Source organism: Gopherus evgoodei, chromosome 2, assembly GCF_007399415.2.
Source record: "Gopherus evgoodei ecotype Sinaloan lineage chromosome 2, rGopEvg1_v1.p, whole genome shotgun sequence".
Taxonomy (NCBI): Eukaryota; Metazoa; Chordata; order Testudines; family Testudinidae; genus Gopherus; species Gopherus evgoodei.
The window spans coordinates 170620643-170644144 of NC_044323.1; the positions used below are offsets into that span (position 1 = coordinate 170620643).

Below are 23502 nucleotides of genomic sequence, written 5' to 3' on the forward strand. Positions count from 1 at the left end.
GTAAGGTAGGCAGGGAATGAGCTACAGGCTCAGCTCCAGCAGAACCTGTAAGTTTCACAATGGTTGGGGAGCACTGCCATGCACGTCTTAAGATCTGCAGGTAAACCCCTTTCTGAAGCCCCAGATGTTATGCAAACTCTACATGACTGGAGTAGAGGGATTCCATACCACAGACTTTTTAAGGTTCATAAGACAGGGCATTCACGTGGTATGGAATTTACATAAATTATTGCCAATATTTTTAAAGTTCGCCAGTGTCAGTATCATCACACAGGTCTTGTATTCGTTCGAAGAGAGTATGTGATCGTGTCCTTAAAAACTGCAATGTAATGCATCCAGAGAAAGGGAAAGTTGCACATAGAGGTTGTATTAACTGATGCAGATAACAGCTGTGAGTGTCTGAGGGTGGAATTTTTCCCAGACACATGTAGTTTCCGAGGGTAGTGGTCTATATCATTTAATATTTAAGTGGCAAACTCTGGAAAAATATTATGTTAGCGCAATCACTCGTTCTTTCATAATTTCCTTTATAAATCTGGTGTGGGAGATTACATTAATTCAAAGAGGAAAGTTAATAAGCTTTTGAGTAGGATACATTTAATACCTGGTTGACATCCAGCCTCTTCCATTTCTCCAGTTTCCATTCTAAAAGCAATAACAGAGCACATGAGCAGCTGATCCAGGCAGATTTTAGAGCAGTGATACTCAGACTGAGGCTCACGAGCAACAAGTGGCTCTTTAGTGGGTTTCCTGCAGGTCTTTGCAACACAGGATATTAAAACACCGTGTGATTTAATTATTAACCAGTCTAAGTTATTAACCAATCAGGATGCTTTTACTATGTTATTAACCAATTGTAGTTGATAAAGTAATACTACTCGGTCAGTTATTTTGCTGTGAGAATAATATAACTAAATATTTCTGCTGTCATATTGTTTATGAATATATAGCACTACAGTAAATGAAACTATCAATTCACACAACTGTGGCTCTTCTGGCTAATATTGGTGGCTAATTTGGCCCCTGAATCACTGGCATCAGAATATCACTGTTTTAGAGAAATAATTAATTTGACTCTTAATGAGTTTCCAGTACTTTCTGTAAGGATTCATTCCTCCTAAGAGAGACTTATACTTTGGCTTCAGTGCACAGGTACAAGCAAAAAGAACAAAATTAATTTCTTTCAGATTAAATTTTCTTTCATCCATAAGGAAAAACCATTGGCGTGTACTTGTGACTACTGTCATCTGAAGGAAATCTCTCGCTGCCCCCCTCACCTCCCGCCAAAAAAACTTCTATATACTTGTATAACAGGACCACAGATGCATAACTTCCTGAGAAAACTAAAGGATTCAAAGTGAGATTTAGAAATAGGGTGTCTATACCTCACAGGCAGCTCTGAAAATGTAAACCTCTAACCACCAGAAGCAACTCCTTAGCTCACAGGCACTGAGGGGCAGATTCAGTATTATTTGTGGCAGACAGTCAGACCAGGCTCAGAAAAATCCTATTATTCAGCAGCCCAGGACATACCAAAATGCTGGTCTGGACAAAGTCAGATTTAATTATTTATTGCTAGCCAATTAAGCTGATAACCTCATATAAAGGGCTCTTTTTCCCCCTGGCCCCAAACAACCTCTAGTCTATCGTATCGACATTTGCCTCTTTAGAAAGCAACATCAAACTGGAAGCGGGCTTGGGGGCCATTTTAAAACTTAATTTAGCAGTTTATTTTTTCATCACTGCCTTGGTTTCTAATTTTTGAATTAGTCCTCCTAGCAGTGATGTCACGAGCAGAGGAGAAGAGGCAGTTTGCCCATCTTTTTGCAGAAGTCTTCCCACGCTAACAGAATGAGAAGTAGGGGAAAGTTACAGGAGTTAAAAAGAGCTGTAGACTGCAACTAGCATTTTAAGCACGATGCCATGTACTCAGTCAAAGCAGGTCTCAGACAAGCTCTCAGACAGGGTGTTAAAATGCCAGTGGCAGCCTCTCTATTCTAGGGAGCTGAACTAATGTTAGCAATAGGGGGAAAACCACTTTAAGTTCCCTCAGTATAGACAAAACCTGAATAGACCAGATAATGTCTTCCATCTGCACATCCATCTTCCACTGACATAAATGGATAATACACAGAGATCAAAGGCAGGATTCTGTCGGTTACATCAGATGAGTCAGACAGAATCAGTTTACCTTCACAATATTTTCTATTTAATAAAGTTTGTAACTAATACGGTTCTTCATAAATGAAAGCATAAATCAATCAAATTTATTACAACCATCAGAGAAGCGTGGATATACCATAATGAACATTTCTAGCTTAGTTTGTTATTTACTGTTAAAATAAATATTAAAAATCCTAGTCATTCCCCTGTCTGGGCCTCCCAATGTCGCCTATGTACTCTATCTTCTTCTAGCTTATTCTCAGCGCTTAATTCATCAAGTGACTATACTGAGGGGTCTGATTATTGGCGTAAGTTTTTCAAGTGTCTCTGCTCTCAACTCATATACAACAGCTATACAGCTTAACAGTAAGAAACATATTTACAGCTAGTTCCGGTAACACATGAAGTGTATTATCAGTATTAGTCATGTATTCATAGTGATATACTTGTATTAGAATAAACTGAATTAATTTCCATGAGAATTTCACCTGTATTTCTTTTCCCTGTTATGTAATAGAACAATTTTGTTTTCTCATAATAAGAAAACAATAGTGCAGAGGAGACACAAAACTGATGGGCTGACTACTCACACTACTCTAGCTTTGCTAGAAGCTTCTGGAACCAGAGTTTCCCCTTATATAGGGAGCTCAGGCTCACTGTTTCTGCACAATAACTCTGTGCCCTATCTACAGGATGTTATAGAGGGTTTTTCCTTTGGATTGGATGGGCCTTAGCAAACTCTGTCCACCCCACCCCATTTTTTTTTTTTAATTTTATTTGGTATTTTGACACTACTTTCCCTCCATTCCCTTTGCGGCTGACTGCCCAGCAGACTTCAGCTAGAAATTTGGAGAGCAGGGTTAGAGTGTTTGTGTCCTGTCCCCCAGTAAGCCGTACCTAAAAGCAAGAAAATTGCTCTGGTCACCTTATATAGAGCCCATGCTTTATTCACCTGAAATGGTAGATAAGAACAAAAAAAGGCACAGTTTGCAGTTAGATGGGAGGGTGTTTTTCTCAAGGTGTTTCTCTTTTGTGCTCCTGTGAGTCCAACCCTACCATGGCCAGTCCTGCAGGTACCCTCCAGTGTCCCAGCAGCTCTTGGATCTAACTAATGATGGGTGCCATAAAAAGCTATGAGAGAGAGATAAATAGCGTTGTATCCTTGGAAGCATTTTCCTGGGAAAGTACTGCATTCATAGTTTCAAAAGTTTTTAACAGAGCAGCCTCCAGAAGCTGCAATAGGCAAGGACAACCCATCAATTCTATGTTTCCTTTGGCATGGTAAAATCTGTATGCGAGAACAAAATTCTGCTCTTACTGAATTCAATGCCAAAACTCTAATTGACTTCATTGGGAGTAGGCCTTAAATCTGTGTAACATTCATTTCACCAAGGAATCAGGGAGCAACTTTTCAGAAAAAAAGAGATTTATACAGGAGTCATTATGATGGCCAAACAGATAATGCTATGCTTTGCACAAAGCAGACACTGATATAGGTCTGCTGTCAGGATTCTTGCTAAGCCGGTAATCTGATCAGCCTCCAGGGGAGGCAAAATACAGGTGAAATGACTGATAAGGGAAAGGCTGTCATCTCAGAGCAAGCAGTGTGCCTTCTAGCCATATGAGGAGTACACCAATCATTCCATACCAAATTGGATAGGGTAACTCTCTGTTGCAGCCACTGCCTCAGGTAACATCCACCCTTGATGGGGGTGATGGGACAAGGAAAAACTCACTAAACCGCCAAGAAACTTTTTGCCATAAACAGAGAATAAAAAGTTTGCAGGCATTAAAAACACTTGTGTTGTCTCCCACAGATTCTTCTATATTTGAGAAATTCAAAAAGATTATAAGCAGTTGCATGAAATTATGCCTGTGCACCAATGTATGCAATCTTGGGGGCGGGGGGGGGAATCATAAAAATATCAAAATGTTCTAAAAAAATACAAGGATTTTAGATTCTCATTTTCTTTATGCAACCTTATTAAACTGTTTTGTTTGTTTTTGGAGGGTGAGGAAGAAAGGGGTCAAGAGAACTGCTAAATTCAGAGATCTTTCCTTTCACATAATATAACAACTTTATTAAAACCACATCATTGGGTATAATATCTTAGTGGTGTAGAAGAGATGCTCTGTATGAACTTACGGGAGAGCATTTTACACTTGTATTCTTTACTTCTCAGCCCACCAGGAGTGGCTGTGTAATGCTGTCAAAGCAGAACACTGGGCCACAAGGAGTTCTTATCACGCAACAATGATTATTCATGGCAATTAAGTAAATTAAGTAAATGCTGCTCCAAAAGAGATCCATACAGTGTTCTTTGGTTAGGAGATTAGTGACTGCAATGCAAGCTCTTCAATGAGCGAGTATTTGAAGAAGTGTTTCAGGGGCCTGAAGCATAAAAGTGGAGGAAACCCTTCAGATGAGAGAACAAAATATTCCCCACATTCGATAATCATTGTCTTTCCTCCTTCCACAGCGGGGTGTCAATTTAAATACCCAATTCACCCATAGTCTATTTACATGTTCCAACACTTCCATCAGAATTTCAGTTAAAATGCAGATGTTTATACTAATTGAAAAGAATCTGAGAATTTGATCAGGCAAAACTGGGATAGTATATACCCAGTTTGTAAAACTGGTCTTTTACAGTAAAAATTAATGTTATTAGGGCTACACATTTTGTACTTAGAAGTAGTAAGTGTCCTTGGCGTTTCTAAGAAAGACAGGATAGGTGAGGTAATATGTTTGGCCAGCTTCTGTTGGTGCAAGGTAGAAGCTTTCGAGCTACACAACATTTCTCTTCAGATCTGGGACACACTGATTTACTTCCACAGACCTGAAGAGGAGCTCTGTGTAGCTCATATGCTTGTACCTTCCATCAACAGAAGCTGGTCCAATAAGAGAAGGTTACTCATCCTGTGCAATAACTGTGGTTCTTTAAGATGTGTGTCCCCATGGGTGCTCCATTCTAGCTGTGCATGCACCCCACACGCTTCAAAAATCAGAGATTTTAAATAGCACTATCCACTCAGCTTGCGCATGCATCCCCTGCAGTCTCAAGACCTGCATTATGGCTCTACAGAGCTTCATGAGTGCACTGCCATCAGTTCCTTCTAGACCACAGAGCTCCACTGTAAAGAACTCTGAAGCATGAGAAGGAGGAGGGCAGGTAGTGGAACATACATAGGGGAACTCACCTCCAAGAACCACAGTTACTGCACAGGGTGAGTAACCTTCTCTTCTTATCTGAGTAGTGACCCTGTAGGTGCTCCACTCTAGGTGACTACCAAGCAGTACCCTCAACAGAGGTGTGGGATTTAGGAGTCAAGTCAAAGACTGAAAATACTACAGTAGAGCTAAACATGGTACCAGAAGGTGAGGCATGATAATATATGAATGCAGGTCCAAGTCACTGCTCTACATATTTCCATGCCAGGAACGTTCTTAAGAAAGGCTATTGAAATAGAGAGAGATCTCATGGAGTGAGATAATACTCTAGAAGGAGCCTGAAGATTATGAGACTGATAGCAGTAGGTAATGCAGTCACATATCCATCTAGAGAGTCTTTGCTTGGAAATTGGAGATTTCTTAGTTCTGTCCACAATGGAGAAACAATCGGAGTTTTTCTAAAGGGCTATATAAAAGGCTAATGTCCTCCTCACATCAAGTGTATGTAATGCCACATCTCCTTTACTCTGTGTCATAAACAGATAGCTAAGGGTTAATGTTCTTTTACTTGTAAAGGGGTAACAACAGTAACCTGAAACACCTGACCAGAGGACCAATCAGGAAACAAGACTTTTTCAAATCTGGGTGGAGGGAAGTTTTGGGTGTGAGTCCTTTGTTCTTGGTCTGTTCCTTTTTTGGCTCTGAGAGTGATTTTTCTATCTCCAAGCTTTCTAATCTTCTGTTTCCAAGTTGTAAGTACAAGGATAGTAAGACAATAGGTTTATATTTTTTTTTGTATTTACATGTGTGTAGTTGCTGAAATGTGTTAAATTGTATTCTTTTTGGATAAGGCTGTTTATTCATTTTTTTCCTTTAAGCAATTGACCCTGTATATTGTCACCTTAATACAGAGCCTATTTTTAATGTCTTTTTCTTTCTTTTTTATATAAAGCTTTCTTTTTAAGACCTGTTGGAGTTTTTCTTTAATGGGGACTCCAGGGAATTGAGTCTGCAGCTCACCAGGGAATTGGTGGGAGGAAGAAGTCAGGGAGAAAATCTCTTTGTGTTTGATTTACTAAGCCTGACTTTGCATACCCTCTGGGTGAGGGGGAAGAGAGATTAGATCTCTCGGTACTTGTGTTTCCAGGACTGGAAGCAGGGAATCTCCTAGGGTCGTCCAGGGAGGGAAGCCTGGGAGGAAGTAACAAGGAAACAAGGGGAGGGGGTTATTTCCCTTTGTTGTAAGACTCAAGGCATCTGAGTCTGGGGGTCCTCCAGGGAAGGTTTTGGGGAGACCACAGTGAGCTAGGCACTGTATAATTCCTAGCTGGTGGCAGCAATTACCAGGTCCAAGCTGGTAACTAAGCTTGGAGGTTTTCATGCTAACACCCATATTTTGGACGCTAAGGTCCAGATCTGGGAAAAAATGTTATGACACTCTGGTGTGGCTTAGAGACGAAAACTGGAAGATAGATAGGTTGGTTTATGTGAAAGTCAAGGATACCTTTGGTAAGAACTTGGGATGTGGTCGCAACGTGAGCTTATCCTTAAAACAAGACTGAAGGGAGAGGGACATCAGAGCCCATATCTCTCCAAATCTTCAAGCAGAAGTAATGGCTACTAGAAAAGCTGTTTTCACATACAAGTGTAGAAGGAAGCAGGTAGCCATAGTTAAAAGTGGGGCCTAGTATGGCATCTGAGTGCCAAGTTGAGGTCCCATGCCGGTGCAAGGCATCTGATTTGTAAAAAAAGGTTCTCCAGTCCCTTGAGAAACCTCCTTGCTATAGGATGAGCGAAGATGGAGAAACCATCTACCATATGATGGAAGGCCATAGTAGCTGCCAAGTGTACTCTAACGGATCTTAGAGACAATCCTGTCCTTTTTATCTCTAGCACGTAATCCAATATAACTGACAGAGAGGATGTAGGTGAAAGATATCTTAGGGGGTCACACAAGTGACTGAATCTTATCCACTTTTGCACATAGGTACCACAAGTGGATTGTTTCCTACTACATAACAGAACTCTCTTCAAATCCTCAGAACAGGTTGTTTCTAAACCTGCATACCATTTATTAACCATGCCTTAAGTCAAAGAACATTGAAGTTGGTGTGAAAGATTTGACTGGCATCCTGAGACAAGATGGGGAATGGCCCAGTTGACAAAAGCGCAAGCTGGCTGAGGTAAGGGAAGCATGTTTATGCCATGTCTGAACTATTAGAATAACCCTGGCCTTGTTTTTTCTTATCTTGAGCAGCACCATGGCCATCAAGGGAATTGGGGAAAATGCACACAGCAGGCCTGAACTCCAACAAAGGTGAAAAGCATCCCCCCAGGGAGTGGTGATGCAGTCTGTCTCTCAGACAGACCTGGGAGCACTTCTTGTTCTTAGCTATGGCAAAGAGGCATATCTGCGGGATGCCCCAACATTGAAATATCTGGTGGAGTATAATGGGATCTATCTCCCATTCACAATTTTCCAAGAAGCACCGGCTGAGGGCAGTTGCTGTGATGTTTCGTATGCCTGGAAGGTAAGCTACTGAGATATTGAGCTGGTTTTATGTGCACCAATTCCAGAGCCTCACTGCTTTGGCACAGAGGGAATGTGGTCTTACTCCCATGATGGTTGATATAAAGCATTCATGATATGCTATCCATCATGCTGTCCATCACATATTTGCCCAGTTCAGCAGAAGGAAACAGAGACAGGCATTTGACTGCTCTGAGTTCCAGCAAGTGGATGTGCAGAGAGGAGATCACCTGCCTTGAACAGTGTGAGTTTCTAGGTGGGCTTCCCATCCCAACAGGGATGCATGACTTTGGAGATGGATAAGCAAAGGAGATGCCCGCACAAACATTGTGAGTATCTTTCCACCAGTAGAGGGAGTTTTTCATGACCAAAGGCATCAAGACTAGTTTGTTCAAACTGTGTTTGCTTGGTGAATAAACAGTTCTATGTCACTGATGGGGATAGCCTCTTGGCATGAAAGGAAGCATTTAAAACCAGGAGAACTGGGCATGCCCTCCCAGCATTTAAGTTCCCCTGAGGGGAGAAAAAAAATAGGCACAAGGACAACAGTCCCTATCATAAAAGTAAAATCTCTTCTTTTTTTCAAATATTTTTGCCATTTTTTTTAACATTTATAAAATTAGTATAACTAACACAAAGTAAACATTAAAAACTATCACTAAGTAACTAGTAAGATACAAGAAAAAAAAATACAATTGAGGTAAGCTCAACTCAGATACTGCTGAGACTCCATCTCAGGCCAAGGCAGTTGAGAAGGAAATGAGGGCAGTTTGCCCACGCAACTCTATATAGCCACAGTGCAAGGCAAGAGGCTGCACAGGATACATGCACAGACCGAATGGATACTGCTACCTAATATATCTGATCTGAGGCACCTAGAATGGAGCATCCTCTCGAAGAAAAAAAGATTATCTCACCTACCTTGTCTATCTCTTATCCTGGGACCAACATAGCTGTAACTATACTGAAAACTACTTGACGTTTCCAGCTGTACAACCTAGGCCTCAAAGTCAGCCATTTTTGCTTACTGTCAATATATTATTTCGTGGCTTATTTTCAAATCTATTGGAGATGCAATAATTTTGTACAAATACTTGATTCTAAAAAGTGTAATAATAGTACCATCTATACCCACAGTAGTCAAATTTATTTAGTCTCTGCCACCATTACTCTTCTCAAGCACAGGCAGAATGAAAACTTCAGGACTGCTCATTTTTGCCTGTTTACTCCCCTCTCTAATGTAGCCTGACAAAGAATATAGCGACCTAGACAGTTATTATCCCACTGATCCTGAGCAGTCTTAGACCCTTAGGAGGTCTTGAGAAATGAAACAGACACAAAAATGGAGCACAAGGGAAAAAGAAAAGCAAGCCAAGTGAATGATGTACTATCTCAAAACATACATGGCAACACAGAACCATAATGAAGTTTCAATAATCCAGTATATTAATATACTATGTATTTAGAACTCTTCCACACTTCATATATTAGCACTTTGCAAGGATTGCATAATTTTTATGAAATAAAAAAAAAATTAAAGGGAAAAAAGAAAACATAAGGAAGGGTCATGGCAGTGCTTTCTTCTACTCCAAAAGCACAACTACCTTCAGTTCCACTACAGCCACACAAAGGAAAATGAAATTGAAGAGACCCCAAATTTGCAGAAGAGTGTGGGAGGAAAGCAGTGTTTCCATGGCACATTCATTTCAACAGAGAATAAGGAAGTCTCTCTGTGCAAGAGACATGCATTTGGGGCTCAGGAGATTTGGAAACCGTGGGCTGTTGTCAGGAAGGGCTAAAGCCAGAAATATAGCCATGCTCTCCACTGTATTCTGTTCACCTGGAAACCTGCAGGATTACCCAATCAGTATTTTATGCAGGCCACTCCATCCTTTTAACAAACCCTCGGCTGGGGGGGGGTGGAAGGGGGAGGAAGGAGAGTATACTCAGGCCATCGGCAAGAAACTAGACCATGGCAGCATGACTACTGCTATGCTATGGTGGGGCTACAAGAAAGTCTGGAATCAATGTAGAATAGAAGTATTTAGCTTCTGTGAAGATAAATTAACTTCAGAGGCATTCTCAGAACCATGCTTCAGCTGGGCCAGCCAAAGTTTTTGGGACATGAACATCCTTCCTGCACTGTTCAGAAGCCCCTGATATGATGATTGGAAGGAAACTCTGCAAGTGTGATTCTGCTCATGAGACAAGCCTTCCACAACCATCACCACATACTTCCCCAATTACCCCTTTTTCTTGTAATGTAGAACACAAGGTCTCTGGGGCAAATTCTGCCTTTGTCTTCTTGCTTACAAACCTTACTGATCCATAATTTCAATGCAGTTTAAATCCGATGGATGTGAGGTTCAAATATTGCCCTTTCCATAGAAAATTAGTGCAACAAAACAAAAAGTAATTTCTTTTAATGTAATTTGGTGATTTGTTTACATACCTTTTAAAAAATCATCTTCGAAGAACTGGGATGTGACTTTCTGTGGATAATTCACTCCAGCTCCCCAAGCAATTAATGGTGTTAAAGTCTCTGAAGGATGACCAGCCCCATGAGAGCCTACAGATATGACAAACCAAAAGCACAATGACTTGATAAGCAAGGCAAATAGTGCTCTCACAGAGCCAAGTTTAAATTTCTGCCTAGAAAAAAAATCCTGGCTATATTCTTCAGGCAGGCTACATTAGAATCACAGGTTATTTTACTGCAATGAAGAGACATTTTATAAACCTTTCTTTTAAAATTTGCACCTATGTAGTGACATCTATTTGAGAATCACAAAGCAATTTACAAACATTGGCTAACTTCAGTTTCACCACACCCTCTGAAATAGATACTTTTCTTCATTTTAAAATATGTGGAAACCAAGGAACAAGGAAATTCGAGTAAAAAAATTCAAATTTGAATGCCCAAACTTAAGCACTTAGGCTCCAAACCTTCAAAAATATATACATGGGCCTAAATTGCATGTGCCATTGAAACCAAAGGGATTACTCAGGTGTGTAAAGTTAAACATGTCTATAAATTTGGGCAAGTTTGGGATCTTAGATACCTAAGTGACTTGATATGCAAAGGCACAAAGTATCTGCAGCCTCCACTGCCCTTTTCCAGTGGTGAAAGGTGCCTGCTGAACAAGCTGGGGAATCACAGGTGCCCTGTCCTGTTGCCAGTATATCTTACAAAACACATTCTGCAAGGGGTGTGTGTGTGTGTGCGTGCGTGTGTGTAATGAGAAGGGTTTGAAAGAATATTAAATTTAATTACCGGTATGTAATTAAAGATGAAATCTTAATATATATGCTTCAGAGACAGAGTTTAGGTTGCGTGTGCAACAACTGCTAGGATACAAATGAAAGGTTAAAGTTTGCTGACTAACTCAGCTTTCTTTTAAGCCACTTTGAGCCTAAAAACCTGCAGGTCTGGGAAGGATCTGTGGATTTAAGCCCCTACAGAGATTCTTGTTAATCCAAGAAGGAGAGCAGCTTGGGTACAAAGGAAACTAACTCTGAACAAGAGGGACAAAAGTGCAGGAGCAGGGAAGAACAGATGCTGTTTATTTGCATGGGCTCACTAAGGGAAATCTTCTCCCCAACCTGAACTTGTTTAGATTTTTTTCTCATAGTGCAGGTCTTGGCAGAGGTTCTAAAACTCCTCTCTCTGCTGCTGTCCCCAATAGACCACAAACTAGCAAACTGTTTTCTAGCAGAGTGAGAGGACTGGCTCATAATGGAAGCATGATTATCAGGCAGAGAAGTCAGGTTGTTGTCTGGTGCTAAGAATACCCTTCTGAATCCCTTGGTGTATCCCAAATCCATTGTTCAGCAAAGCAGAAGGCTGCTAAGCAGCTGGCTGTGGAAATAGATGACCTAACATCTCACTGGAGTGGTAACCACTCTGGGAAGCTTTTGATGCTAGGAAAATCTGCCCCAACCACTGCATTCCCTTCCAATACAAGATTTCTTTTCTTTCTGAGTTCATAAGCAGGAGCCTTTTGAAGTTGCTGCGGCAGCTGTTCTGTTTCTACAACTACTATAAGGCCTTGGGATGTACCACTAGGATTTGGAAGTCCCCAGACCCACACATTAAAGGATGTCCAAGATTTTCTCCCTCCCATACAAAACATTTCCAGTGGGGGGGGGCTTGCGGGGGAAAAAGAAAAATATTTTTCAGGGGAAAGAATTCCTTGAAAAATTCCTTGCACAGAAAGCAGAAAAGGCAACATTTGCTCTTCTCTATAGAGTACAGAGACTGGGAAAGGACCAGATGGGGAATTTTCAGTTTCAAAAATGGAGCTCTGCCTACATTCATCAGGCATGAGGTAAGACCCCTCTCCAGTGCAGTGAATCCATTACAAGAGAAAAGCAAATTTTAGGGTGCATTTTTTTTTAAAACCCACTGCCTCGTTCTCATTATATCTTTCCTCGCACCCAACTCTTTGCCCCTTATGTGTGTATCTCTGACCACCATTCCTTGTGTCATGTCAAAATTAGATCATAAGGTCCTTGTGGCAAGAAATGTCTCTTTACTTGTTTTTGTCAGGTGCCGAACACATTTTGAATGGACTCAAAATAAATAAAAGCAGAACTGTTAGTATTACAGCTCTAATAAAAGCACTGATCTAAAGCTTTTAGACTCCTGGCTATGGTCCAGATGTGCTTTTTTCAGGCTTGAAAATCCTGGAATTACTAAAGTCAATTGTAAAGCTCCAACTCACTTTAAGGTATAGGATCAGGCTTTTTTATAAAGAGGGACAGGAGAAATCTCTCAAAAATGCAAAGGATACCCCTATTTTATAGAATCATAAAAAAGTAAGGGTGGAAGGGACTTCAAGAGCTCCTCTAGTGCTGAGGCAGGACCAAATATATCTAGATCAACCTCAACATGTATTTGTCCAATCTGTTCTTAAAAACTTCTATGAGGATTCCATAACCTCCCTTGGCAACCTATTCCAGTATTTCACTATCTGGAGTTTTCTTGTATTATCTGACCTAAATCTCCTTTGCTCCAAATTAAGCTGATTACTTCTGGTCCTACCTTCACTGGATACAGAGAACAATTAATCACCATTCTTTTTATAAACAGTCTTTAACATATCAGAAGACTTATCAGGTTCTGCCCTTAACCCTAACCCCCCCTACCCCAAGTCTTCTTTTATCAAAGCTAATTATGCCTAATTAACCTTTCCTCACAGGTCAGGTTCTCAACTTTTTATCATTTTTGTAGCTCTCCTCTGGACTCCCTCCAGTTTGTCCACATCCTTCTTAAAGCGTGGCACCCAAAGTTGGACACAACACTGCTGAGTGCAGCAAAACAATTACCTCCCATGTTGTATATACAACACTTCTTTTAATACACCCCAGAAAGATATTAGCCTTTTTTTGCAATGGCGTCACATTATTGACTCATTTCAAGTTTCTTCCTTTCCTTCTACTTTCAAAGGTCTTGCGTCGTGATCAACAACCTCCAAGCTAAAGAGAGTTAAAGACAGCTTCCTGCAGAATCCCTAAATATTTTTCCAGGATTCCAGATGCACTTTCCACAAAGCTAGTTAATTTTCAGCTAATGAAACAAAAATCAAAAATATGCATTAACAAAAAAGCTAAGTCTGGCTAAGGAAGATGATAGTGACACCCAAAGTCTTTTTATTGTGGTGAATGCTGCCTGTAAGAACAAAAAGGAAAAAAATTATTCTAAAATTCAAATGTTCCAATATAAACATCAGCTAGCTCAACAATAAAATGTAATATTCAAAAAGACCTTTGTTTTGCATATGAGCAAATGATAATTGGACTGATTGCTTTAAAAGATAAGTATAAATAAACTCTTATAATATGTGATGGATTATTAGTAGTAAACAAATCCTGTTATTCCATCTCTGAACAGTTTGTAGTTTTATGCAAAAGGCAATAATCAAATGCTGTATTTTACTCCTGAACTGTACCTGAAGCATAAATGATTCAAAATACCTCATGCTAACAATTATAAATATACTGCTTTTCAAAACAAATAGCTTCCACAGATGCTGGGCAGGAAAGTCTCCATGGCTTAACAACACCCACTAGAACAGAATCTTCCTTTGAGAGGATTAACCTTACCTCAGAATTACAGAATACTAATGGTAATCATTTTTCTGCCATACTTCCAACTGGATACACATAGGACTGGCCCAGTGAACGCTCAAGTAAACCCACATTCTGCATCCCCAAACACAACTAAGTAGTAACATATAAACCAAGAGATTGATTCCAATTGCTGTTTTTCTTTTGTATGAAGAAAGGATATTTGCCACATAGTGCCAGCTTGATACACAAACCTCACTTGTGATATTTGGCAACAAAAATACAACATAGTACTCAATTTGATTACATTTCTGAAACCAGATGATTCTTTGCTTGAATGGGCTACTCACAACAAGAGAAAACCTTAGAGGAGAGCACACTCTCTCTTTATCCTTTTTAGTTTACGCTCCTCCTCAGAAGGCTATTAGATGATACAGATGCTTTTTGGAAGATAGATTCTTTACTGGAAAGTTGCAATTTCTTTCCCCTGGAAGTCTGACTGTCACCATAGTGGTACATTTGACCAAGGTCCACCAAAAAGAAAGACTAAAGTTTCTCTGAATCTCATATTCCTACACTATAGCACAACTGCTGCCAACACCTCAGACTGGTAAAATGTACCTCCTTTTTGGTAGCTGACATGATTATTTTATGGTAATTAATTTTGTTGGTGGGGAGGAGGGAGTCATTTTATCAATCTTTAAGAGAGCATATAGCCAAGCTTTTTCATACACAAGATGAACGTGCCCTTTGGTGTAACTGATGATAACATGTATTAATAGGACTTGTACCACACAAATATTTTAAGTAGAAAATGTGAAGTGATCAAAGGACATATGCATTAACATAGCTTTTTGTATGCAACTGGAAATTAAGGCTAGGTTTGTTCACTTTAGTTGACAGGACAGTTTCTGACTTTCACAGAAAGGTCGGAGACTCATTTAAATGGAAACTCCACTACAGTAAACTCTCTCTCTTCATCAGTCCTGAACTCCATCATTCCAGAACCTTCTCCTCCTCAGCCAAAGTTGCAGTGAGTCATTTGGCCCTGTACAAAATTAAGCACCTGGCACAGTGGAGGCAGCAGAGCTTTCATGGTGAGTGAAGCCCTCAAATCTGCTCATATTCTAAAAAATCAGAAACTTGCCAATAATCTCAACTGCTAAGTAATTTTAGAGATTTTTAAAAGTGTCACCCCAATCTGTCATTCCATGGTCAGAAGTTAAGATAAAGGCAGTTTTTCCATCATTTCCATAAAAATCCTCAAGCATTGAAACAATGTCGTTTATGCCTTCATCAACTTTTCTGATATTGTCCTTGTATTCCCTATAAGAAAGAAAGAAAAATATATTATTTGATTTACTGTGACCTCTGAATTACAGATGGCAGAATACATTGTATATGATAGATTACCCATTGTCATTAAGGCAAGCCTCTTGATTAGGGCCAACTGCATGATTTACATGGCCTCAAGCTGTCAAAGGGAATCTAGAGGTGCCTCTCGCTTCCTCTAGATCTGATACCATGGCTTGGGGGGAAGGGAGGAGGGGAAGGAGATAAATTGACCTGCTGCAGTGTTGTGTGGAGAATTCTTGTATCTTTCGTGTCTATCTAAGGTCAAACCAGTCTTTGATAGAAGACTCTGGAATTTAGTAATCTGCAGTAACTAAGTGGGTGGATAAGTGTGAAGGTTCTCAGTTGCCCAGGACTAAGAGTCAGTTTGTTATCCCCTACCTCTAGCGAGAGATAGCCTTGCCCAATGGCTAGGTGTTACCTCTCTACCACCACTAGCCTGTTAGTCATTCAAGCATTCTCCTCTGGCCTATGCCAGCCGTCTTTACCTTGCATGTTAATAATAGATACACCCCAGTCCCCGAATCCCTTTGAAAGTTCTCCTGTGATATCCAGCCTGACACTGGCTACCCTCAGAAATCTCAGCTCCTTCGCCCCCAAAGGAGCAGTGAATCCCAGTTTACTGGTTTTACTTTAAACCACCGCTCCCGTAAATCACACAGCACTTGTGAGCAGTTATAATAAAACAAAATTAGGTTTAAGAAAAAATAGAGAGTCAACTATAAACAAGAAAGTGGTAGAAACAAATGGTTACAATATAAAAGCATAAAATGCAAACCTGGGTCTACATTGAATAGTTGCCTCTCCTATCTAATAAAGTAGGTTATGCCCCCCAAGTCCAGTTTGTTGCAGAGCCAGCTGGCTTCACAGGAACTAGGATCCAAACTTTCATGAAAACACCCCCATGCCACAAGATGTTTTCTCAGTGAATGGATACAGAGTGCCTCTCCTCACTCTGTTTTATGCTGAAACAGTCCTTTGTCTCTATGCATAGACAGGGCAATCCTTTGTCTGTTGTAGTGTTCCCCCTTTTTTTTTTTTTTTTTAACCTCCATGTGGTTTTGATGTTTGAAGAGGTCTTTGACAGTTTTCTATTGACAGGCTTGGGATGGAGCAAGGCTAGATAATTGAGCATTGCAATATATTACCGGCTAACCAGGGAGAGGTAACAATTCCCTCCTGCTTGAATAGGCCATAGAGTCCCCTGGTGACTAACTTTTAGATCCAAGATTATAAAAGTGTGCTTTCAGTATAGTCACATTATTCCTTAAAAACATTACTGTGTTGCCTTGTGAAGGATCAGTTGAAAAAACTCAATCTGCTGAACATTATTGTCCTGGTAAAACGTGTGTATCAACACTGTATGTAAAGTTATAAGATTTTACTGTATAACATTGTTGTTACATGTTCCAGAGTTAGAAAAGCAGGCCCAAACCAGTTCTCAAAGACAAAGACACACTGGCACCCCAGCCAGGTATTACTGAACCATCACCTGCTCAAAGAGCCATTCTCTGGCAGACAGACGGCATGAACAAGAAATGTACATTTCATCACAAGGACAATTCAAACCTTATGTCCACAAGAGATTGTTTGTCACCATGACTCAGCAAAGATGTTTCTAGCACAAGAAACTGAACTATAAAGAGGGGAGAAAAATGCTTGACCTCACCCTCCGCCTTCATCTCTGCTCATGACATCAATGACTCGCGAAGAACTGAACCTGAAGGGGAGAGGCTGGAGTGCTGACTGGGAGGCTTTTCAGCCAGTACAGACTGCTATAAGCTTATGATGAGGAAAACCTTTTGCTTTTAAGTTCACTTAGCTTGTTAAGTTAGGCATTTAGCTTGCATTTTATCTTGTATTTCTTTTGTAACCAATCCTGACCTTTACACCTCATTACTTGTAGTTACTCAAAATTTTTCTTTTCTTTCTGTAGTTAATAAACTCGTTTCACTGTTTTATCTAACCAGTGAGTTTTGATTAAAGTGTGTGGGAAGCTCCATTTGGGATAACAAGGCTGGTGCATATAATTTCCATTGATGATATGATGGACTTTATATGTGCTTGCATTGTTCAGGAAGGTGCTGGGCAATACAAGATGCACATTTCTGGGGGGAAATCTGGGACTAGAGAGTCTGCTGGTATTCTTCTGCAGTGTAATTCATGAGTGGCTAGCTAATAGCACTCAATACTGTGCAGTTGGAAGCAAGTTTCATGCTGGAGCCTGTGTGTTAACTGACCCAGAGTGGCTGTTCACCACTAAAGCAATGGAAAAGGCATCCCAGGTTGGAGAGCTGAGAACAGCTATTCAGCAATCCAGATTGTACCTGTGTAATGTTACAAATAACCATAGATACATCTCACAATGATTATTAGTCTTGATAACTTAAAAGCTTTCTGTAGATACCTTACATGTTACTCCTTATGGATAAGTACCCTACAAGACATGTGTGTGGTGCAGTGCCTTTGTCCGCTCTGAGATAACACTGCTCTACAGCCAAAATGCTTCTGAAATAAATTTAGTCCAACTTTACTAATTCTGGGTCACTGAGAACGAAAATGATGCTTAAAATTGTTGATTGGCTCTAGTTTTCAAGATATGCTATTGGGTCAGTATATACAACCCTTGACTTGGGAATGGCGGAGGATAAGTGAGTTATAAAGGGAAGGGATCTCAATTTAAACCAGAAATGACTAAAATACATCTTTGACTGGATCTATGAATAAATCTATGACTGGGTTTGGACAGTACTTGCTTTTGAGGCAAAACAATGAATGATGCAATCTGAAGCTGGTATTGCATCATACATGATATGAATTGCATCATGTTATTCCTAGAAGTCATGGATGATGCAATCCTAACGAAGCCTACATCACTCTGCTGAACAAATTGCCCTATATCAGCTCTAGAAATCATACAGTGTCATGCTCTCTTATTTGTCAGTGTTTGATTTTGCAAAGGGACACATTTCTGTTTAGCCAAAGTGAGCAGAGATGCCTCATACTTGTGTGAACAGTGCAGATAACTTCTGCTATGTTTGTGGTGAAGTGACTTTTGCATCACAAAAGCGCAGTATAACCACTATGGTTAAGAAAGCCTATCACCTTTCTTTTGGCTGCAAAATTGGAGATCAGGACAAGAGGTGGGCCCCACACATATGCTGCAACACTTGTGCAACAAATCTTCGTCAGTGGTTGAACGGGAAAAGGAAATCTATGCCTTTTGCAGTGCCAATGATTTGGAGAGAGCCAACAGATCATACCAGCAATTGTTACTTCTGCATGGTGCCTCCAGTTGGGAAAAGTGTGTCAAAGATGAAAAAGTGGACCGTGCATTATCCAAACATTCCATCAGCTATGTACCCAGTACCCCACGGAGAAGGACTGCCGGTTCCAGATGCACCAGAATCATTCTCACTTGAGTCACACGAGGAAGAGGAAGAGGATGAAACTTCTGGTCCCGAACCATCAATGTCACAGGACCCACATTTTTTCCCATCCTCCTCCTCTGAACCACACCTCATAAGACAAGGTGAACTGAATGACCTTGTCAGGGATTTGGAACTACCCAAGAGTAAGGCAGAGCTGTTGGGCTCCAGACTACAGCAGTGCAATCTCCTGGCAGGCTATCAGGGCAAATGGAGCCCATCAATGCTTGCAGACTATTGCTGGACAGTGACAAGAGATGCTCCATTTAATGAATACAACAGACAAGCCAAGAAGCGCAGAGTAGACACTGAATAGGACTAAACTATGTACATAATAGTTTTTTGCCTTTTGTTTCATAATACATTTTATTTACATAACTCTTTTGCTGATATTTAAAGTGTTACATAAACAGGACAGGTGAAATATTATCATGTAAAGCAACCATAAACAAATGAAAAGACCTAGGTTTACAATTTATGATTAAAACTCTACTATCTACACAATATACATAGATATAAAATGTAAAAACTTAAATATCTTAGAAATAGTAACCAATCAGTTGTTTTAATTGTCATATTTGAATTCAGCACATCAAAATACATAATAAATATCACATTTTATCTCTGAAGCAACTTAAATATCTTAGAAATAGTAACCAATCAGTTGTTTTAATTGTCATATTTGAATTCAGCACATCAAAATACATAATAAATATCACATTTTATCTCTGAAGCAGACGACTTCTCAAAAATTGTAGACCAGTGAAATAACAGTTGTTTGTAAAGAACAGGAAAACATTTGGCAGGTGGTCTCCATGTCACAATAAATTTAAAGGTGAACTGCAAACCTTTAAAGAATAAAAGTTTTAAAAGAGCCCAATGTATTAACACAGCAATTGTAGACTTAAAAGTGAAAATTTTAAAATTCTTTTTTAAGTTACTATACATACCAATAATTGATTTCATGATGTAGTGCTTGTCTTGAGATTTTGGTGAGCCATGGATTCTGTGGGCCCCAAACACCCTTGTGTGTCTGATGGTGACCCATAAATCAGTAATTTTTAAGGGGGGAAAGCCACAATGACTAGCTTATCACCAACCAATCAATTTACATTTTTCTAAAAGGCTAGAAAGTATATCCTTTTAAAATAAAGATAGAGAGGAGCACTAACACTTAGATTTAGAGGGCTCACAGTCATGTGGTTTGCCTGCTCCAAAGGTTAGCCCAATTCCTTGCACTGTCTCAGGTGGAAAAGGGAAACACAGAACTCGAGGAAAATCAAAGGGATTATCATAAATTTTGTTTCAAAATGTTTTTGTAATGATGTACGGCCTTAAAACTTTTTCTTTTTTCAACTGTCAATCCAAAAAACTCTGCAGTTCACCTACAATGAGGCTGCAATATCAGCCTTGTTATTTCTGGATTTCCTGTTTAGTGTGGCATTAAGATGGACTCTGAACTTCATTTTGGGCAAAAGGAAAAACAAATAATCTGCCAAGTATTCTTTTGATTAGGTGTATAATTAATAAGTTTGCTACTGTCCTTGATAATTAGAATTAAGAGATGTATGGTGTGACCCTAAAAACCCCATAATGCCAACTAGGCAACTCTATAACAGCAACTGCTAACAAGCCAGACAAACTCACTACAACTAGCGCACCACTTTCACGGTATTTATCCATGAAGATATCACGTGAGGTCTTAAATGAAGGCCGGTGTCAAACTGGTTATGAATATTGTTGTAAGATGTACCTACAGCTGATATTTAAGAAGCTGTATATCTACTGAAAATATACGTTTTGAAGTTTGTCACCAACCAAAGAGAAAACAGGGTTCTTTCAGACAGGAGATAAGATGTGTATCTCCCTGTCAAATGTAAATTAAGCATTGTAAACCAACACAATGAAAGCCTTATTTACATATGGAGTCAACAGGAAAGGAGCACATCAGAGAATGAACCATCTGGGATTGCGCTGTCTCTGAGGCAGACAATGACTTTGGGGAATATAAATGGAAAACAAAAAGACATCCCTTTATCCTGCACTACAGGAAGTAATCAAGACATTGTGATTACATTAATGAAGACAGGATCCCAACTTGTCCTGGTTGGAAGCACTGTAAAAGACACTTGGGTGAGACAGACTTCCTTAGACAGAAGATTAGCTTCTTAATTTAATCTCTAGAGAGTGTGTTAAGATTTTGTTTTACAAGTAACATTTCTGTTTCCATTATCATTACTCTCTATCTCTTGAATCTTAACCTTTCATGATAAACTTCTTATTGTTTTCACTAGAAATCTATTTCAGTGCTTTGATGTTAAATAGTACCTGATTTGGAGTTGAATCATCCACAGCAGTTGTGTACTGTTCCCTTGGGGATAGCCAACCTGGTATGTCTGAGAGGGTTCAAGTGCATAAGAGGCTGAATACTACAGAGAAATGCTTCAAAGGGAGTGAGTAAGGTGCAGCTATTGTTAATCTGCAAGGCAAAGACAAGGCTGGCATAGCCCAGAGAAGATTGTTTAGGTGCTAACAGACAGGAGGTGTCAGGTAGCCAGCAAACCTCCCTCTTGCTAGAGACAGGGAGGAACAAGGTGACTCTCAGTCCTTGACAGCCTGAGAACAGTGAATTATGCTAGAGTTTAATTTTTCAAGGCAACTTAAAACTTAATGCCCCTTGTACAATCTCATCAAAACTCCAAGCCCTTTATGTGGATTGGTAAATATTCTTGAAGAGAAAAAGTTGATTTAGGACCAAAAAATGTTGTGTGTTAAATGCTACCAAGAAAGTTATATTTAGCATGTCAAATTACCTGGAGTTTGGCCGATGAGCATGTCCATTTGTGTCTATCCCTAGCAAATGCAGGAACAGAACTACTTTTTCTTCATTTACTTTAGAGAACAATGTTTGATTACTTCTGGCAGCTTGGAAGAAGTTCTATAGGGAAGAAACCATCAAAAGATTATTCTGAGAATCATAGAAAAAAAGGAGACACAGCCTATTAAAATACAGATTTTATTTAACGTTTGTATCAGTTTGTGCAAAACTATGAAACAGCAAATTAATTACTGTGTAATTCTGCTTATCTGAAGATACTATTCCAGTAAAATTTTCACTGCTGGGGCTCACCAAGGGCAAGACCAGCAGAAATCTCCCAGTTCTTAAGCTTTTATGGTCCCTATGAGCAGTGATAGCAGGTAAGATTGTGAGCTATCCTTTCCTTCTTTCTTTTGCATTGGTGGTCACACACTATACCTGAGCTTAACTGCTGCTTTGTAACCTTCCACTTATTTCTTGATATGAAGTGGGAAACACAGGCATCCCAAATAACCGTGAGAAATGACTCTTCCTAAATGATCGTTATTATTAAAGTAAGTGTTCATATTAGCTGTCAGATGACCATTATTTTTGCATTCTAAACGCAAACTCAAACAAGGAACATCCCAAACACAAGAAAAATTCTAGGGCGTGGGATGATTTGGGTTCTCCTACTTTGGAAGCAGGTTCATCTCCAGAGCCAAATCAAAGCAGCAGTGTTTTGTAAATGTATGGAATGTGGAACATGCATCTGCCTTGCATATGTCTGAACAGAGACTTCCTTGAGGCATGAACTAGAATCCATTCTGTCTCAGAACAAATGAGATTTGGCATGGACATCTGGTTTTACCCCAGCCAGATTACAGAAATGTGAAATGCAATCAGACAGTCATTTTAACGTGATCCTCTTAGTGAGACTGCACTGCCCAGGGTAATAGTGTCAAATGAAACAAGAAGCTGGGTAGACTTTCTAAGCGTTTTTGTCTAAGAAGAAGAGGGTTTCTCAAACAGAGGTCACCGCTTGTGTAGGGAAAGCCCCTGGCGGGCCAGGCCGGTTTGTTTACCTGTCCCGTCTGCAGGTCCAGCTGATTGCGGCTCCCACTGGCAATGGATCACTGCTCCAGGCCAATGAAAGCTGCTGGAAGTGGTGCAAGCTGAGGGACTTACTGGCCACCGCTTCCAGTATCTCCCATTGGGCTGCCCCTTGGGCTCTCAGCTCCCACTGTGAGGCAGGTTGTGCCTGCCTAGTTCCCTCGAGGCTCCCAGCTCCCCACGGGGTTGCTGCCTGGGCTCCCCCAACAGGCAGTCCAGCTGCACCAAGGCTCCCGGCTCCCCGCTGGAATTGGCAGAGGTTTGAAATGAAAGGCAGCCAGAAATAAGGCTGGTGGAAGCCGAAGAGAGACCTTGTGCTTGTAGGCAGGCAGCTACTGGTATGAGGGCTCTGAACAAAAGCTGCATAGCATAAATACACCCAAGATTACAGGGCAAGCAGAGACAGAAAACATTACTGGTCTGGATGGTCCCCAAAATATTACATCCACTCACTTAAATCTGCATATAAGTGGCATTATTATATAGTCTGTTCCTAAGTCCTTATTCAAGAAAACTATAATTGAAGTCATTGGGTATTTAAAACATGAAACAAACAATAATATATATTGAATAGGAACCCTGTAACTGATGGAATGCTTCGTTTGCCTGCTTTCTACAAACAAATTCTTGCAGGGGTCCACCTGCACATATTTGATTGCAGGATCAGAACTCTTGCAAGGACTTCCAGACCACAGCTACACTACCAGTGCTATATTTGAACGTAAGAAAGAGAAAGCCTGCTTTTACGACTTAAAAAAAATATATCAAGTAAAAGGCAATTTTAAGTTTCAAGTTCCTGAAATTAAAAACTTCTTTAAAAAGTGGATCATATTTCAAGGTAAATCCTTTCAAGGTCTAATTAGCCAGAATACCATCT

General features: G+C 40.0%; 1 protein-coding gene across 8 annotated transcripts in view; it reads right to left on the reverse strand.

Moving 5' to 3' along the window:
• PIGN (phosphatidylinositol glycan anchor biosynthesis class N) overlaps window positions 1–23502 on the reverse strand; it is a 167608-nt gene that overhangs the window by 105407 nt on the left and 38699 nt on the right. For all 8 annotated transcript variants that reach the window (XM_030552252.1, XM_030552249.1, XM_030552250.1 and 5 more), the window contains 4 exons: window positions 21529–21653; window positions 15130–15260; window positions 10318–10434; window positions 605–645 (listed from right to left, as the gene is read on the reverse strand). In XM_030552252.1, coding sequence (XP_030408112.1) covers window positions 605–645; window positions 10318–10434; window positions 15130–15260; window positions 21529–21653 — 414 coding nt within the window. The remainder of the gene's footprint in view (window positions 1–604; window positions 646–10317; window positions 10435–15129; window positions 15261–21528; window positions 21654–23502) is intronic.